The following is an 18,857-nucleotide window of genomic DNA, read 5'->3' as shown; positions in this document are numbered from 1 at the left end:
TAAAAATATAGACAAAATTAGTGAGGCATCGTGGTGGGTACCAGTGGTCCCAGCTACTCTGGAGGATGAGGCAGGAAGCTCACTTGAACCTAGGAGTCTGATGTTACTGTGAGCTAGGCTGACATCACAGCACTCTAGCTTGGACAACAGAATGAGATTCTGTCTCAAACAAACAAAGAAATTAGTCCCTTTTCCCAGGGTGCTCCCTCTACACTGAGTGTGGCTGAGGTTGTGGGCATGAGCCAGACTCCCTGGGTTTGCATCCTGGCTTTGCTGTGTGTATGAGGTGGGAATGGCACAACAATGCCGTGTAACAAAACACCTTCAAATTTGGTGGCTTAGGCCAGGCACAGTGGCTCACACCTATAATCCTAGCACTATGGGAGGCTGAGGCAGGTGGATTGCCTGAGCTCACAGGTTCTAGACCATGAGCAAGAATGACACCTCATCTTTAAAAAAACAGCCAGGCGTTGTGGTGGACACCTATAGTCCCAGCTACTTGGGAGGCTGAGGCAAGAGAATCGCTTGAGCCCAAGAGTTGGGGTGAGCTATGGGTTGGAGATGAGTTGTTGTGAGCTATGACGCCACAGAACTCTACTCAGGGTGACAAAGTGAGACTCTATCTAAAAAAAAAAAAAAAAAATTGGGGAGACTTAAGGCCGGGTATGGTGACTCATACCTATAATCCTAGCACTCTGGGAGGCCAAGGTGGGTAGATTCCCTGAGCTCAGGAGTTGGAGACCAGCCTGAGTAAAGAGTGGGACCCTGTCTCTACTAAAAATAGGAAAAATAGCTGGGCATTGTGACAGGTGCCTGTAGTTCTAGCTACTCAGGAGGCTGAAGCAAGAGAATCGCTTCAGCCCACAAGAGTTTGAGGTTGCTGTGAGCTATGACATCACAGCACTCTACTGGGGGCAACAAAATGAAACTCTGTCTCAAAGAAAAAAAATTGGGGACTTAAACCTTTATTTTTCTTGCTTATTGGCAAAGGGGGGAAGTGAAGAATTGAAATAGAATGATGATACTTGGCATTCATTGAGCAGTTATTGTAGCTGGCACCATCAGCACCTTAAAGGTGTTATTTCATTCATCCCCACACCAACCCTATGGAATGGGTCTTATTACTCTGGTTTGGCATTGACAAGACTGATGTCAGAGAGATTATACAATGTGCACAAGGTCACACAGCTAGTGAGTGGGTAGAGCTGTGGTGTGAGCCCAGGCAGAATGCACCCATGTGCTTCACTGCTCTGCCACCTCCAGTGAATGGATGACCTTGTTTGGGGGGAAAAGATAAGGTGTTAGAGAAAACTCAGACACCACCTTCATCGTTTCTTTCACTTTGAGTCCACTGAAGCTCTTCCTGAAGTCTCCCCTCTCCGAGACTGACTTTCAAGGCCTTTTAATTCCTTTGAGTACTTGACTCAGGTTTGCCTGGGAATCCAGTCTTGCTGGGGCCTTGATCCTCTGAGGACTAAGTCTGGTACCTGGGGAGGCAGCCAGATGATGCCTAGTTTCCCCCCAGGTCCAAGTTTCTGAGCTCAAAGGGTGGCCGGGCTCTGGGCCCCCAGAGCAATGTATCATCAGGCCTTGCCAAGGTGGCCAGAATGCTATCACCCTGCCAGGCTGAGCTAAGGAGGAGGGAGGGAGGTGACTGGGTGGGGGGAGGAGTTGGAACTGAGCAGAACAAGAAGGAAGAGTCCTTGCCCGCAGCTTCCCTCTGAGATACCAATGGGACAGAGAAGAACATGGGGGTGGAGTGGGCTTGGATCAAGATCGGCCCCTAGCCATCTAGGTGGCCTTGAGCATTGGGCAAGCAGCAATCTCTCAAGTTGATTGAGATAATGAAAGAACATGGAAGGGGCTTTGCATTCATAACTGCTCCCTAGCCTTTATTATTTTTATCATTCAGCTCTCAGATAGTCACATTCAAGTTTCACAGTTAAATGACTTCTCTCCTGCAAGCCCACCTTGGATCTGCTTCCCAGAACCTGAATACATCTGGAGCTGTGTGATCTGAGACACATTGTCTTTCTTCTCTGGACCTCAGTTTTTCTTTCTTTTGTTTTGTTTTGTTTCATTTTGTTTAGAGACAGGGTCTTGTTCTGTTACCCATCTAGAGTGCAGTAGTGCAATTATAGCTCACTGCAGCCTCTAACTCCTGGGTTCCCCATGTCTAATTTTTAAATTTCTAAAAATATTTTGTAGAAACATGGTCTTGCTATGTTGCCCACACTGTTCTCAAGCAATTCTCACACCTCGGCTTCCCAAAGTGCTGGGTTTGCAGGTGTGAGCCACTTTGACCTGGGCCTCAATGTTTCTATCCATAGAATGGGGTTGTAAGAGTGGAAAGAGGGTAATCTTTTTCCTCCCATCACAAGGGTCATGGCTGACACTCCTGTAACAGAGACAAGTTGAGGAAAGCATAAAAAATGTACTTGATCATAGTTTTACATGATACAGAGCCTTCAGAATGAAGACTCAAAGGTATAGGGGAAACTGTCCATTATTTTGTTTAGATTAAAGAAATATGAACAACTATTATAGAGACACGATTGGACAAAAAGGGTTTGATATAATGCTAATAGATTGAATGGAGAAACCCAGCAAGGTCTGTCTGTTCAGGTTTTTCTTGGCCTCTCTGTGTAGTATTCCTTCTTCCTGGTCATGGGGTAGGACTCTTCTGGAATTGTCTTATTTTATTTTTAAATTGTTTCAGCCAGGGGCAGTGGCTCATACCTATAATCCAAGCACTCTGGGAGGCCAAGGCAGGTGGATTGCTTGAGCTCAGGAATTTGAGACAGCCTGAGCAAGAGTGAGATCCCATCTCTAAAAATAGTTGGTTGTTGTGGATGGCGCCTGTAGTCCCAGCTACTTGGGAGGCTGAGGCAAGAGGATGCTGAGGATTGCTTCAGAGGCTGCTGTGAGCTATGATGCCATAGCACTCTACTGAGGGCAACAGAGTAAAACTCTGTCTCAAAAATATAATAATAAAAATAGTTTAAATGATTCCTTCCAAGTGATGAGTGAAGGTCTTAATTTCTTTATGACTGGTAGTTGAAAAAAGTAGGGGTCCAAGGAGGTTAGGGCAATATTTTTAGGCTGTATGTCTGGCTTTGGGAAAAAAGGTTTTTTTGGGACCAGACTTGGGAAAGACGGGGTCTAGTTACTATGGCTTAGGGACAACAGACAGGAGGTCAGAAGATGGTCAGAGAGAGACTGCTTTTGAGGGTTTCACTTTGGGGTATCGTTTTCTGAGCCCCCCACAGGGTCATCACACTCACTTCTAAGGACTGCATGAGGCTCAAATGAAATAATATCTAAGTTCCTTGTCATTGCTCTGAGCCACAGTTTCCCAGTTTGTAAAATGAGTTAATTATAGTACCTGCTTTGTAGCATTATCTGAATCCAAGACGTAGTCATAGAAACCGTTTAGAGCACTGCTCACATGGCAAGAACATAACTGTAGTTTTCAAAATGAGCCCAGCACAGATACAGTGTTCCAAAAATGGAAGCCACCTTCTGAGTTTTAAACTTTTATTTACTATGATAGAATATAGAACATTTTCTTGAGCCAGGCCTGGTGGCTTGTGCCTATAGCTCCAGCTACTCAGGAAACTGAGGCAGGAGGATTGCTTTTACCTAGGAGTTCAAGGTTACCTTGAGTTATGATTGTACCACTACACTCCAGTCGGGGCAACCGAGCAAAACCCCATTCTCTAACACACACACACACAAAGAGATATACTGTATACATATATATATATATGTATTTTTTTTTTTCTCCATAGTGTCTTTTTTTTTTTTTTTTTTTTTTTGAGATGAGAGTCTCACTCTGTCACGCTGAGTAGAGTGCTATGGCATCATTATAGCTCATAGCAAACTAAAACTCCTGAGCTCAAGCCATCCTCTTGCCTCAGCCCAGGAGTAGCTAGGACTACAGGTGCCCGGCCTGATGTCTGGCTAATTTTTCTATTTTCGGTAGAGACAGGATCTCCCTCTCAGGCTGATCTCGAACTCCTGAACTCAAGTAATCCACCCACCTCGGCCTCCCCAGAATGCTAAGATTATAGGTGTGAGCTACAGTGCCCAGCCTCCCCATAATATCTGTACTTGTTTTGATTTCTTATATCTGTAGAGGGATTTTCTTTTTCTTTTTTTTTTTTTGCAGTTTTTGGCCCGAGCCGGGTTTAAACCCGCCACCTCCAGCATATGGGGCCAGCGCCCTGCTCCTTGAGCCATAGGCGCTGCCCTGTAGAGGGATTTTCCTATCTATGTAGTAGAGATTAACTAATTAGAGATTTCCTATCTATGTAACAGAGTAACAGAAATTTAACTAATTCTATGGGTTTGTCTGAACCTCTTGGAGGAGAGACAGGTTTCATGCTTTTACATTACGATTACCTGTTTCACTATAATATAATAGAGAAATATATGTTCCTTTAGTGCTTTGAAGTGGACAAAGAATGTTCATGTTTGTTGTTTTATTTAATTATAAGTCTTAGCAGGTTGGTGGTATTATCTCCATTTTACTGGTCATAAAACTGAGGCCCAGAGAGAACAGAAACTTGTCCAAGGCCCCAGGTGAGTTAGGGGTAGCATTAGGACTCAGATCTTGTCTTCACCTTTAGGCATCACAACTGCCTCTCCCAGAGGACTCAAAGCTCCCCTAGGGAAGAGCAGTTTCTCTCTTAGCTCCACATCAACCAGGCTGTGTGCTCCTAAGAGGCTGGAAGGGGTGTCCCCACTCTGCCTGGTCCAGCCTTTGCACACCAGAGGAATGGACAACCTATGGTATTGTTGACCCAATATTTATTGAAGGCCTCGGGCGTTCCACTCCTGGAGGAAAGTGTGTCAATAGGGAGAAAACAGTGGGTGTTTTAAATTGGGTTCAGGAACTGCACTGGCTGGACAGACCAGGAGAAGCTGCCAGAGGAGGGGTTTGGGTGGGAGCTCGAATAAGCTGGGGTGCCCAAGGCGCGAGCCGGAGGTCCCCAGCAGACAGGTGAAGGTACCAAAGCTGCCTTGCGAGTGAATGGGGGTTGGACAGCAGGCTCTGGCTGGGAAGTTCATCCACTCTCTAGCTACCACTGTTTCCTGTTCTCTCCAGGTCAGCTGGGCCCAGAAACTGGAGCTTATGCTTCTGGTCCTTGTGTCTTCCAGCGGCGCGACCCGGCTCAGCAGCGGCCCCAAGGAACTTGGGCAACCGCTGTCCAGGCCTCCATCCCCGGCTGCACAAACAGGAAGTCCCGAGACTCTGGGGCGGGCGACCCCTCTGCTTGTGCGTGCAACATGCGGGCGTGGTGCGGGAGAGGCGCTTGTGCAACGGCGCGGCGGCGTGTGGGGGCTGGGGGTCGCCCGGCTGCGGGCCGAGGCGGAGGCCGAGGCGGAGGCCGGCCGCCCTCCCCCAGCTCGGGGCGGGGGCGGGGCCGCTGCCTGCCGCCCGCAGGCCCTTTATCTGCCCGCCCGGCTGTCCCAGGGGTGGTGGCTCCCGGCTCTGCTCAGGCCACAGGTACGGGCTCCGGGCTGGACGCAGAAAGGGGCGCTCCCCGCAGGCCGCGGCTGGGGTGCTGGGTGCCGTGCGACGCTCAGGGATCTGCGTGGGGCGCGGTGCACGCGGGAACGTGGGGAGAGGACCAGCAGGGCAGTAGCGCTGGCCGGGAGCATCTCCGGGTCAGGCTTAGCGCCAGAGGATGGGTGGGTGGGGATCCGCTGGCAGGGCCAGGAAGGAGGAGCCGGAGCCAGAGGGGAGATCTTGGGAAGAGTGGGAGGAGGCGGAGGTGAGGGGGCTCAGGACCAGAGGGATGGGGAAGGGCGAGGATGCGGGAAGACGCGGGAGGAGGGATGGGAGACAGCGTGTAGGTGCTGTGGAGAGGGGGGCACCCTGGAGGGGTGGGAAGGGGGAGAACAGTGGCAACAGTGGCGAGGGAGTGGGCACGGGCACTGCTGGGGAAGACAGTGGTCCTGATGAACAGGCAGGGAATTCGCTGCTTCCTGGAGGAGGAATCCAGGTGAGACTGGGGACAAGAAGGGGTGCTGGCGCCTGGAGCTGAGTGATATGAGGGGTCCTGGTTGGAGGAACCAGGAGCCCCAGGAATAGCACTGCTGGGGGCGAAGAGGAACTCTTGCTCCAAAGGCCCGAGTAGACCAAGGTCCTTGGGAGGAGGACCCCTCCCCTGGTGTCCGGAGGGCCTAGGTTCCTCCCACACAGTGAGAAAAGTGAGGGGACCCCACACTAGTCTCAAGGCTGCTGGCTTGGGCGGCACCCAGAGATTTCCCTGGGGAAGCCCCCAAGGCTTGTGGGGCTAGGTCAGGCCTAGGCCTTGGAGTCTGAAAAGTTTCCTAGATTCTCAGTCTGGATGCTCCTGGATGGATCGATGTGTCTGAGCTCCTAGGAAGAGGGCCCAGGACTTCTGCATAGTGAGGGTTGTGCGGGTCCTCTTGTTGGGAAGCTGCCCCTCACTAGCTTCAGTTTCCCTTCCCAGAAGGGCCCTTGCTGGTCAGCTATGAAGCTCAGGTACCTTTTCTGTGCCCTGTGCTGAGTGACTATAGTCAGTTCACCCAACCTCTCTGGTCCAAAAGAATCTCCTTCCTCAGAGCAGTTGTGAATCTGAGCTTCACAGACTTTAAGAATTATTTATTTCGGCTGGGCACAGTGGCTCACTCCTGTAATCCTAGCACTCTGGGAGGCTGAGGAGGATGGATTGCCAGAGCTCATAGTTCGAGACCAGCCTGAGCCAGAGCGAGACCTCGTCTCTAAAAAAAAAAAAAAAATAGCTGTGGCAGTGCTTGTAGCTCAGTGGGTAGGGTGCCGGCCACATACACTGGGGCTGGTGAGTTTGAGCCTGGCCTAGGTCTGCTAAACAACAGTAACAGCTGCAACCAAAAAATAGCCGGGCGTTGTGGCAGGTGCCTGTAGTCCCAGCCACTTGGGAGGCTGAGGCCAGAGAATCTTGTAAGCCTAAGAGTTTGAGGTTGCTGTGTGAGCTGCGATGCCACAGTGCTCTACCAAGGGTGACAAAGTGAGACTCTGTCTCAAAAAAAAAAAAAAAGAATTATTTATTTCATTCTCCTCACTTTCTCCAGTACAAATGGAGTCCCAAAATACAGTTAGAAAAAAAAAAGTGCTTTCTGTTCAATTTTGGAAGACATGGAGGGGCTTTTTCTTTAAACCACTGAGCCGAGTTGGGGCATTGGTTTGCTTTGAGGGAGGTGACCCGTTGCTAAGAGATGGGGAAGCCAGCCAGGGATGAAAACTTTGCCTGAATAATCTGTAGCTACTTGCTGGGTACCTGCAAGTCGCCCACAGTGGATGAAGGGCAAGACCCTGATTTTGGAGTCAGACAGATGTGTTTTGCCATCCTTCCTCCGGGGCTGGATACAGAGGACACGTGTTGGCTGTGGATACAGAGAGTTGTTAAGGGAGAGATGAAAAGTGTGTGAAAATACTTGTTAAACAGCAAGCCACTATAAATTATTAATGGCAAGCTACTATAAATTATTGATCCCCCATTAATAATGCTTCGGGCTTCGCCATGTAGTGTCCTCACATCAGGACACCTCAAGAAAGTTTACCCCGGACAACCCCAGTGTGAACATTGGCCTGACCTTTTTACTTTTTCTTAATGGAATTAGACTTTGCCTTCTATGGCAAGATAAAGTTATCTTTTTATTTATTTTTTATTTTTATTTTTTGAGATAAAGTTATCTTTAAGAGAATATGCTGAACAATCAGGGCCCAGAAAAGCAACAATGAATATTTTCCTTGCCAGGAATAAGGCAAGCGAGGGAATGGAATTGTAACTATGTAATACTTGTAATAGGTGTAATTTATTGAGGCTTTCGGCACCAAGAGGGCAGGGTATTGATACCCTTTGGTGTTGATTTCCTGGACTGTAAATTCTATGAGGGCAGCACTTTAAATGGCTCTTTAAATTGCACTGTTCTGGGGTTTTGTCCTTCAGGCCTGTGTCCTAGAGAGGGGATTGTGTCAAAGTTCCAGTGCCCAGCACATAGTAGGCCTAAAATAAATACTGTTGGATTGTCACGGCCTGAGGGCCTTTTGAAGTCATTGGTGAATTCATTCTCTCCTTTGACATTTGGAGAGACAGGGTCACGAGAGGATTTGTACCCAGGAAGGAGGCCGCCCAGGTGGTGACCCTAGAGAACTGGAAAGAGCTGCTGCCCAAGTCACACAGGATTTGAGTGCTTGGGCAGGATGAGAATCCAACAGAATCCGTGGAGTCAGCATAGTACAGAGCCAACCCCAAGTGTCCATGACATCTTTCACTTTCACGCACTTTCTAGAGGGTAGCTATTTTTTCTCCTCTAACTACAACTAAGGAAACAAGCTCAGAGAGGTTAAGGGACTTTTATAAAGTCACACAACTGGTAAGTTCCAGACCTGAAATAAAAATGGAGATTCTGGCTTCTCTTGAAATACTCTTCTGGAGCTGAGTGGTGGAGGCCTACACTTAGGGCAGCAGCTCTTTTCAGTTCTCTAGGGTCACAACCTGGGCGGCCTCCTTCCTGGGTACATCTTCTCAGGCTCACAGGCATTTGTGTGGGTAAGTGCACTAGGGCAGGGAACCCGGCTGCTTCATTCCCCCTGTGCCCCAGCCTGGTAGCATTGTGGCTGGCATATATCCTGGTAAGCACTCAGTGAAATCCGTGGGATGGGGGTAACCCAGGGTTCTCCCTCTCTAAAGCCTTGTTCCCCAACCTGATCTTCTTTTTGCTCCAGGCGAGTTGTGAGAACCTTTGACCAGGAGGAGCTAGGGGGTGCAAGCTTTGGTTGAGAAGCGGGGTGAAAAGCATTGACCTTGAGTTGAGGAAAAAGGGGAGGAATTTGCTGCTCAGACTGACAGAGGAACTCCCACTGGAGCCAACCCAGAAGCCTCCCAATCCTCCTGCAAGACATGCCCAGGCCAGAGCTCATGCTTTTTGGATTACCTGCTAAGGCAATACGCCCTCCTGCACCCTCCCACTCTGGGGTAGGCTGCCAGGATCCTGGAGTTGATGCCCCTTCCCCTGAGAATGTCCTTGTTCACCCAAGTCTCTTGGGCCTTTAGGCAAGTGCCAATTTTCAGGGCTCTGTGAATCCAAAGCAGGTACTCTGAATGGTCTTTGCTGAGTATATTTAATTATTAAGTATGGTCAGTGTCCTCAGAAGTCCAAACTCTAGCCAAATTTCCCTGGTCCTCAAATAGATCCCTGGGGATTAGGCATGTGTTTAGGAGATACAGTCAACTTTCTGAGGCTCTTCAAATCCAGTGGAACTGGCTATTGAGGGCTAAAAGAGGACAGATTTTTAGCCAACCCTAAGCAAATCTCTCAGGCTAGGGAAATTTCAAATTCTACCATTATTATTGTTAATAATAGCAATTATTTTTTGAGTCCCTACTCTATGCTAAACTTTGTTTTAATAAATTTAGTTTTGTGGCAATCTATGCTGTGGATTCCCACGAGGGAGCTAAGGATCAGAGAAGGTGAATCACTTGTCTGAAGTCATACAGCTAGCATGTTATGGAATCAGGAATCAAACCTGGTTTGTTCCATCTGAAGTCCATCTCCTCTGTGAGCCTTTACAGTGTCTGCTTTCTCCTTTATTTCTAACTTCTTCCCATTCTGATTCCCACTGAGCAGGGGACAGGAGCCAGCTAAGTTTGCCTGACCTCCGTCAACCAGGCCCTGCACACTTGATCCCAGCCCAGCTTTGCCTTTGCTTTGCTGTGTGATCTTGGGTAAGTCTAACTTTTCAGCAACCTCTCAGTTTTTCCACATGTCCCACTCAGGTTCCAGATGAGCTTCTTTCTGCAGCAGAGGCTTGGCTAGGAGAGCACACAGCCTGGTTTAACCAAGGAGAGAGGGGAAAGAGTGAGGTGCGGGAGGTTGTCTTCGGTCCCACCCTCTGGTGACATCACACAAGACACCTCCAGTCGCTGGAAGCCACGCCCCTGGTGACCCTCACCGGTGTAAGTGCCACCCAGTGCTTGGCATTTGGTGAATCTGCTCAGTCCCACAGTAGAAGTCATCAGCCACCAGGCTTGAGGGAAACCCCCAGGTACCCAAGGCAACTTGGGAGGTTCGGAGGGGGCCTGTGGATATGTACCGGGCTGGGCTGGGCTGGGCTGCTGGAACAGGCAGGGCCCAGCAGCCTGGTGGGCATACTATTCAGAGGCAGACTACTTAGAGGATGCCCTGATGGTGACGTCTGGACACCCACCCTCATCTCTATCCTGCCTCTGCTTCTTCCTTTCCCCTGGATCAGGGTCCCTTTCCATAGAGTTAGGAGATAGGAACTATTTTGACAATTGACCTAATAAGATGGAATGGGCCTCTGGGTAAAGTTTAAAGAAAATAGCTTGTTGGGGCCTCTGTCATCCTAGCATGTTGCCTCTGGGTTTTGTCCTTAAGGCCCCTGTGTCTTGGGGAGGGGATTGTAAGCCAGCACTATCACCCCCTGAGGAGGTAGCTGGGAGGCAGGCCTCTGTGGTGCAGAGCAGGTGGATAACCGGCAACTGAGAGAGACTGAGTTCTAGAAGCCAAGTAATTCACAGGGAAAGGCCTGCTTGCCTGCTTTAGATCAGGATTTTGTGAGATTGTTCTGTGGGGTGCAGATAAATGTGACCAGAGCAGGGCAGCAGCAGAATGGCTACAAATGGAAAATCTGAACTATATAGTCAGAGAGCAGGGTCCAGTCTTAGCTCCACTTCCTTCCACCTTCCTCCCTCTCTCTGACCTTGGGTAAGGAGCTCTTAACCTCTCTGAATTTCATTATTTGGAACCATAAAATGGGCAGAATAATACCTACCTCCAGGGCAAGTGATGAGAATTAATTGCAACAAGGCTGTATAGAGTGAGCATACAGTAAGTGCTTACTACATTTCAACCAGCTTTATGGTATAATTATTATATTTCTGGGAAAGGAATCCCTGGTCGTATAAACTTGGCAAATGCAAATTCAGCAGAGCTAAGCAGACTTCTTTGCTACAGGACTTCTCAGAGCCTTTAATGTGCTGTTTTGCCTTGTTCAGTTCTAAGAATGGGACATGAAACATAGGACTGGACTTAACAAATCACAGGGACCCAGGAAGGAACTTGGTGTCCACACGGTACCATCAGGCTTCATCATTCCCTGGTCTATGTCCACATGGTGGAATAGAAACCTTGCTGGCTTGGATAACTCTGGGGAAGGCCTTCCTGTTTCTCGGCTCTGGTTTAATGTAAAACAAGGGAGCTGCATGAGATGGGAAGACAAACTTGTGGACAAGCATGGAAGCCCGATTACTGAGGCCAAAGCCCAGTCTCTTAGGGAGAGGAAGAAATCCAGCACTGGCTCCTCAACCAGACAGGGAGGCCCCATAAATTAGTCCATCAGGAAGGTCTGCTTTCAAAACCTGTTCTAGGGAGCAGAACCTTCCCTGTTGTTATGCAGCAGCCCTGGTGCAGTAGTGTGATGACTTATGAATTTCTGCTGCCCCACTGGACTAGGAAGGGCCAGGGGCCAGAGCTGACTCCAGAATCCTAATGCAGCAGCAGCTTAGGAATGCAGACCAGGCCAGAGGGAGTGTGGGCTGGGAGACTGATCATCTTGATGCTTTGCATAGCAAGCACCCTGCATTCACTTGGATTGTATGTGAATTATTTGAGTGGCTTTGGGGGTGATTACAGCGCAGCTTGTGGCAGAGAACATGACTGCTTGCGCTGCCTGAATCTCTTTGCCTCCTACCGTGACTGGGGCAAAGTTGGTTATCATGGGTATCTGATGAATCTGGACACTGAGTTCAGTAAGCTTGCTGGAGAGAATTTATTTGGCAGGGGAAGGGTAGTCAGGGAATTGTTTGGCAGGTTTTTCATTAGACATTAGGGTTAATGAATGACCCGATGAATGATGATAAACTTGAATTATGCAACTGATGCAATGCAAAACAGTAAAATGGTGATTAGGCTTGCTACCTGGTCTTGCAAAGGGCAGTTAGGATGATAGTTAAGAGTGCAGACTGAATTCAGAGCAAGCCTCTGCCACTTCCTGGTTAAGGTGGGTGGGCACAGTACTTAACTTCCCTGCACCTCAGTTTCCTTATCTGGAAAATGGGAATAATGATAGTATCTACCTCATAGGGTTGTTATGAAGCTTGTAGCAAGTACTGTGTAAGTATTTGTTGTGATTTGTTTTCCTTTCTGTAACTTTGGCCAGATCATGAAGTTTCTGAGGACAGGGAATCAAATCCTTTTCTACTACTCTCTCCTCCGCTCCCATTCCAGCACAGGTGTAGAAGGCTCAATGCTTACTAAATGAATGAATGAATGCACGTATGTTTTAAACTAAAGGCTAAATTGTCTAACAAATCACAGATCAGGGGAAAGTTGGGGGAGAGCAATGGGGAGGCCCCCTAGAGGTGGCAGCTTATACTGGCCTTAAAGGACTTCAGTGCAGAGAGAGGAAGATGGCACAGAGAGGTTACATGGGAAGTGAGGGCTTTGAATGCCAGGATGAGCACCCCCAAAGCCACTCAAATAATTCTAACTGCTCATTAATTAATTAATTTGGAATTAGCAACCATAGGCAGCAGAGCAGGTGCTGGAAAGAGGAACTTGAGAGTGGGTGTGGCTAATCAGTGGTTAGCTGGGGACTTTCAGGAAAAAAAGTGGCTCTTTGGAGCCTTGAAGGATATGCAGTGTTATCAGACTGCTGTTATATTGTTCTTTCCTTGAGCAAACATTGAGCGCCAGTTACTCGCTAAGCACCAGAGGTTCACAAAATGAGACAGACTGCCTGCCCTCCGTGAGCTCACATTAACAACTAGAATGCCCATGAGAAGTGTTATAATGGTCACAGGATGGTGTGACTGAGGGCAGGCATGCCAGTAGAAGTATCATCATAGGAGGTTCATGGGGCCCAGGAAAGCATCACAGAAGAAATGGGTTTTGAGGATTATTAGGAATTTTCTTAGTAGGCAAGAGGAGGAAAATACTTAGGCATAGGGAACAGCTTGTGTAAAGCTACAGACATGCACAACAGCAGTCCGGGGGTTTGGTGAGGCTGTGACTGGATTTGACGTGCACTGCGGTTGAACAAGAATGCTGGAGAAGGTAACAGAGACCAGAGCATGTAGGGTGACAGAGGGTCAGCAGGTGACCTGGGCTAGTCCCTGTAGTGTCTATAGGTAGAGGGGGTCACTGTTGCCACCAGGTGAATGCTGATGGTGGCATAAACACAGGCTGCGAGGGCCTGTCCCCATCTCATGTGGAACACATGACTGCATGTGTACTTTACAGAAGGAAACAGCAGGGCCACTTAAACGTGGAGCCTGGACTGGAAAGGAAATGACTGAGGCAGGGAGCCTTATTAATTCCTCAAACATTTATTGAGCACCTATCACGTGTCAGGCACTGTTCTAGGTACTTGGGATCCATCAGGGAACACAATAACCTTTGCTCTCACAAGGTCAGAGCTCAGCTCTTCCTTAGGATGTCTGCTCTCTCTTTAAACCCAGCCCAACGATGAGGGTGTGGGGGAGGGGGAGTAAGACCTGGGGGTCAGAGCCCCACCTCCCGGCTGCTGCTCATGGAGGGGAAGGAGGACACCGGACTCCTGACTTTGCTCTGGCCTCTCTCCTAGCACCCTGCCCAGGCCCACAGCCATGGCCACGGCCCAGAAGCTCAGCCACCTCCTGCCCAGTCTCCGACAGGTTAGCCGGGAGCCCCAGCCATCTGTGCAGCTAGAGCCCATCTTCACAGTGGGCCGAGCGGAGGTGCCACCCCTCTTCTGGAAGCCGTACATCTACGTAGGCTACCGGCCGCTACATCAGACCTGGTACTTCTACTTCCGCACGCTGTTCCAGCAGCACAATGAGGCGGTCAATGTCTGGACCCACCTGCTGGCGGCCCTGGTGCTGCTGCTGCGGCTGGCCGTGTTTGCCAGGACTGTGGACTTCTGGGGAGACCCTCATGCACTGCCCCTCTTTATTATCATCCTGGCCTCCTTCACCTACCTCTCCTTCAGTGCCGGGGCCCACCTCCTGCAGGCCAAGTCTGAGTTCTGGCATTACAGCTTCTTCTTCTTGGACTATGTAGGGGTGGCTGTGTACCAGTTTGGCAGCGCCCTGGTGCACTTCTACTATGCCATCGAGCCTGTCTGGCATGCCAAGGTGCAGGCCTTTTTCCTGCCCACGGCTGCCTTTCTTGCTTGGCTCTCCTGCACTGGCTCCTGCTACAACAAGTTCATCCAGAAACCAGGCCTGCTGGGCCGCATTTGCCAGGAGGTGCCCTCAGTACTGGCCTATGCGCTGGACATCAGCCCTGTAGTGCACCGCATCTTGGTGTCCCCTGGCCCTCCCATGGATGACCCAGCCCTTCTCTACCACAAGTGCCAGGTGGTATTCTTCCTGCTGGCTGCTGCTTTCTTCTCTACCTTCGTGCCTGAGCGCTGGTTCCCCGGCAGCTGCCACGTGTTTGGGCAGGGCCACCAACTGTTCCATGTCTTCTTGGTGCTGTGCACGCTGGCTCAGGTAGAGGCTGTGGCGCTGGACTATGAGTCTCGGCGGCCCATCTACGAGCCTCTGCACACCCACTGGCCCCACAACTTCTCTGGCCTCTTCCTGTTCACTGTGGGCAGCAGTTTCCTCACTGCGTTCCTCCTGAGCCAGCTGGTACGGCGCAAACTTGATCAGAAGACCAAGTAAAGGGGGTTGCAACTGGTAGAGAAGGGGAAACAAGGTATAGTGGGGAGAAAAGGGTCTGGGCTTGGCTCCAGATGGGGACAAGTCCTGGTAAAGATGTTTGTGTCTGGCCTGTGGTGACTCTCGGTGTACACCTCAACTGCCAGGGGCAGCATTGGCCAATCTTTGGATTTAAAGATTGGCCAGGAGCTGCAGGGGTCCACTCCTGGGCCTGCATCAGCTTCCTGCCCTGGGAGTGGTCGCCCTGGCTTGCTCCTCCATTCCACTTACCAGGGGCGGGCCTGGGTGTCAGCTTGAGTCAGGACCCTAACTAGGGCTTTTAGATTATCTGGATGGGAGGTGACGTTTAGGGCCCCAGTCAGATTTGGTGGGCTGAGAGGCAGGGAAAACCTCAGGACCCCACCTCTAGATTTCATCCGTGGATGGGGAAGGGGCAGGACCAAAATATGTGTGGGACTTGCTATCCTTTGCAGTGCAGCTGCAGCCTGCAGTGTTGGATCTCCAGAGACCTCCACAGGTAGAAGATTGTGCCAGACACAAATGGATCCCATCTAGTGCCTCAGAAGCCCTCAGTCTCAGACAGTGAACCTCAAATTTCCTAGCTCTGGCCTCACGGCCTGTTCCCAGCTTCTCTCCTGCCTCCCTAGTTCATGATTCACTTTTCCATTCAGTGTTTCCTGGGCCTGTGCTCAGAGGCAGGCCACCAGCTGGGCCCAGTGGATCAAAACACTGGATGACAAAGGCTTTCATGTCAAGGGAAGCACTGAGAGGGAATGATCCAGGCTGCCTGGGACTCTCAGGGTCTTGGGTTGGGGAGGGTAAATCAGAGTTTGCAGACAGAGAATAGAAAGGGCATTCCAGGCATGGAGGGAAAACCTGTGCAAAGGCCCAGAGGTGAGAAGGAGGAGTTCAGTGGGGCTGGGGCCAGGTGGTCTGGACTCCAATATGTCCTGGATGTAATAAAGTGGCCGAGACAGAAGCTGCCTCTTTGCTCTTTGTTTCCTGTCCCAGGGAGGGGCCCCTGTTCACAGTATTGGAGGAGGTTTTCTGGAGGAAATTGGGGCCCCAGGGGGGTGGATACAGGGTGGAGAGGAACTTCTTGTTTTATCTGAGAGGGGCATTTCTTGTTTTATCTTTTTCTGGGGGTAGGGTGGGACCTTATGCACTGTATACATAGAGGTAAAATTTGGTGAGGGACTGGGGGCAGTTTTATTACTTAATAAATTTTAGCAATAATTTAAAAAATGAATTTAAAATATATATAATCCCACTTTATATTTTAACAGATTTTTTTTTCTTCATTCAAGAAGGATTTTTTATGTTAACTTTCATAACGTTTCATTATTTATGGTACGCAAGCAATATATGTAATATGAAGGAAAAGTAGGAAGATAAGGAAAAAAAAACCCAAACAGCGTGGCGCCTGTGGCTCAGTGAGTAGGGCACCGGCCCCATATACTGAGGGTGGCGGGTTCAAACCCAGCCCCGGCCAAACTGCAACAAAAAAATAGCCGGGCGTTTGTGGCAGGCACCTGTAGTCCCAGCTCCTTGGGCGGCTGAGGCAGGAGAATCGCCTAAGCCCAAGAGCTGGAGGTTGCTGGGAGCTGTGATGCCACAGCACTCTACCGAGGGCGACAAAATGAAACTCTATCTCAAGAAAAAAACAAACAAAAAAAAAAAACAGGACTTTAAATAAATCAGGAGTAAAGCTGGGTCAAAAAAAAACCCCAAACAAGTAAGAAATACCTCTTCACTGCTGAATTATCCTGAGGGCCCTCATATATGTGTGTGGGCACATATTTTGATATATACCCTGTTTCCCCGAAAATAAGACAGTGTCTTATTTTAAGGTGTGCTCCCAAAGATGCGCTAGGTCTTATTTTCAGGGGACATCTTATCTTTCCTGTAAGTAGGTCTTATTTTCGGGGAAACAGGGTACTGATATGTAATATATGAAATTACAGATACATATACATATATTCCATCTCTGGAGATGGTGATTAGGACCGGAAGGATGGTTGGAATGTCAGCAATTTATTTTATTATTATTATTTTTTAATAAGGGAAAGGTTTATTTCCAAATGCCATGTGCATGGGGGGAACTACAAGAGTCAGAATGTCAGCATTTTAGTTTCAAATTTTTACTTAACCTTTTGAAAAATCCTATTCCATGTGATTTTGTACTTTCTTTTACTTGTTTATTTATCTATTTTTTTGAGACAGTCTCACTTTGTTGCCCTTGGTAGAGTGCTGTGGCGTCACAGCTCACAGCAACCTCAAACCCTTGGGCTCAAGCGATTCTCTTGCCTCAGCCTCCCAAGTAGCTGGGACTACAGGCGCCTGCCACAACGCCCAGCTATTTTTAGGGATGAGGTCTTGCTCTGGCTCAGGCTGGTCTCAAACTGGTGAGTTCAAGGGATCCACCTGTCTCCTTGCTTCCCAGGGTGCTGCGATTACAGGTGTTGCCACCGTGCCTGGCTCTTGTACTTAAATTTAGATTTTCTCTTTTATTTGCTAAAGTAATTCACAAACTCAAGTGTTTGGTAACCATTGCAGGGGTCCTCAAACTTTTTAAACAGGGGGCCAGTTCATTGTCCCTCACACCTTTGGAGGGCCGGACTATGGTTAAAAAAAAACAAAAACAACTATGAACGAATTGCTATGCACCCTGCACATATCTTATTTTGAAGTAAAAAAATAAAACGGGAACAAATACAGTCACATCGCCTCATGTGGCCCACAGGCCGTAGTTTGAGGTCCCCTGATAGGGTGAGGACCCCAGCTCTGGAGTCCATGGACTTGATCCTTGGCTCCATTGCTTCACTTTGGGATGATTGCAAAGATTCAGCGACAAGAAGAGGAAAGCCCTGATCCCAGTGTAATTATATTTGTAGAACCTCAAATTCAGGCTTTTGTAGCCCATGTGCAGCTCAAGTCAAATACTATGACATCTGTGCTTGGAGATAGAGGAAACTTTATTCCATTTGATCAAAGGGAGAAGACAGGAGAGCAAGATTTGTCAGATCTGTCTTCCAGAAGAGATGAGGGAGGTGTTTTTTTGTTTGTTTTTCAGTTTTTGGCCGTGGCTGGGTTTGAACCCACCACCTCCGGCACATGGGGCAGGCACCCTACTCCTTTGAGCCACAGTTGCCACCCAGGAAGGGAGGTTTTATGCAGGGTAAGAGAGGGTTCCAGGTGTCCTAGTGTTACCAGAATTTATTTCTTCGGTAGGTCCTGGGTCTTGGGGATTTGAACAATGAACCCACAGACTACAGATCAGTGCTAAGACAGGACTTATTATATATAAAAGAATACAGAAAAAGTACCAGAGCACCTGGCAGAGGAAAAGACCCACCCAAGTTGGAAAATCTCCCCACTTTGGGTTCTTTCTAGGGGTATATACAGTCTAACAAATGGATACAGTCCCTTCTGTTGGGGGCAGAGTGAATGAGCCATTGGCAGACCTAGGAAACCTACATGAAATTGCCCAGGCCTAGGAAATGGGGGGTCCCTGTTCAGCCTTGAATGGGGGAACGCTGTATCACTCTTAGGCCTGTCAAATGCTCATAGGGCAGTAGCGCAGCCGGAGGAGGGCTCTCTAGGTCCCAGGGTGGTTCTGGAGTTGGCACAGGCAGCAGTGCAACTTCCTAGGGACCTGCAGGCTTCCATTGCACTTGCCTCTCTTTGCTGCACTTGGTTCTCCAGCCCTGGCCTCCCCACATCCTGCCTCACAAACACCCCCAGGGCAGCGAAGCAGAAGGCCAGGCAGGTCCTCGCTGGCAGGCTGGGGCAGCCCAAGATGGGGCGCCACCCTCCCTGTATTACTAGGGTGAAGTCTGTTTCTAAAGTCTCAGATGGGGCAGTGCCTGTGGCTCAAAGGAGTAGGGCACCGGCCCCATATGCCAGAGGTGGCGGGTTCAAAGGCCTGGCACTGTGGCTCACACCCGTAATCCTAGCACTCTGGGAGGCCGAGGCAGGTGGTTTGCTTGAGCTCAAGAGTTTGGGACCAGCCAGAACAAGGGCAAGACCCTGTCTCTACTAAAAATAGAAAAACTAGCCAGGCAGGGTGCTGCCTGTGGCTCAAAGGAGTAGGGTGCCGGCCCCATATGCCGGAGGTGCAGGTTTAAACCCTTCAAACCCAGCCCCGGCCAAAAACTGCAAAAAAAAAAAATA

The 18,857-nt window shown here is 49.3% G+C and overlaps 1 protein-coding gene across 3 annotated transcripts; it reads left to right on the top strand.

Moving 5' to 3' along the window:
- Window positions 1-4,925: 4,925 nt before the first annotated feature.
- PAQR7 (progestin and adipoQ receptor family member 7) lies at window positions 4,926-14,796 on the top strand. 3 transcript variants are annotated; one of them, XM_053576020.1, is made up of 3 exons: window positions 4,926-5,281; window positions 9,646-9,743; window positions 13,625-14,796. In XM_053576020.1, the coding sequence occupies exon 3, from the start codon at window positions 13,647-13,649 to the stop codon at window positions 14,685-14,687; it is 1,041 nt and encodes a 346-aa protein (XP_053431995.1). In that variant the 5' UTR covers window positions 4,926-5,281; window positions 9,646-9,743; window positions 13,625-13,646; the 3' UTR covers window positions 14,688-14,796. The 3 variants fall into 3 exon arrangements, with proteins under 3 accessions (XP_053431995.1, XP_053431994.1, XP_053431996.1); XM_053576019.1 differs by lacking the exon at window positions 4,926-5,281 and adding an exon at window positions 5,316-5,512; XM_053576021.1 differs by lacking the exon at window positions 4,926-5,281 and adding an exon at window positions 5,925-6,011.
- Window positions 14,797-18,857: the final 4,061 nt, after the last annotated feature.

Source organism: Nycticebus coucang, chromosome 22, assembly GCF_027406575.1.
Source record: "Nycticebus coucang isolate mNycCou1 chromosome 22, mNycCou1.pri, whole genome shotgun sequence".
Lineage (NCBI taxonomy): Eukaryota > Metazoa > Chordata > Mammalia > Primates > Lorisidae > Nycticebus > Nycticebus coucang.
The sequence above is the reverse complement of the archived record's forward strand: the minus strand, read 5'-3'. Positions and strand labels throughout refer to the sequence as shown.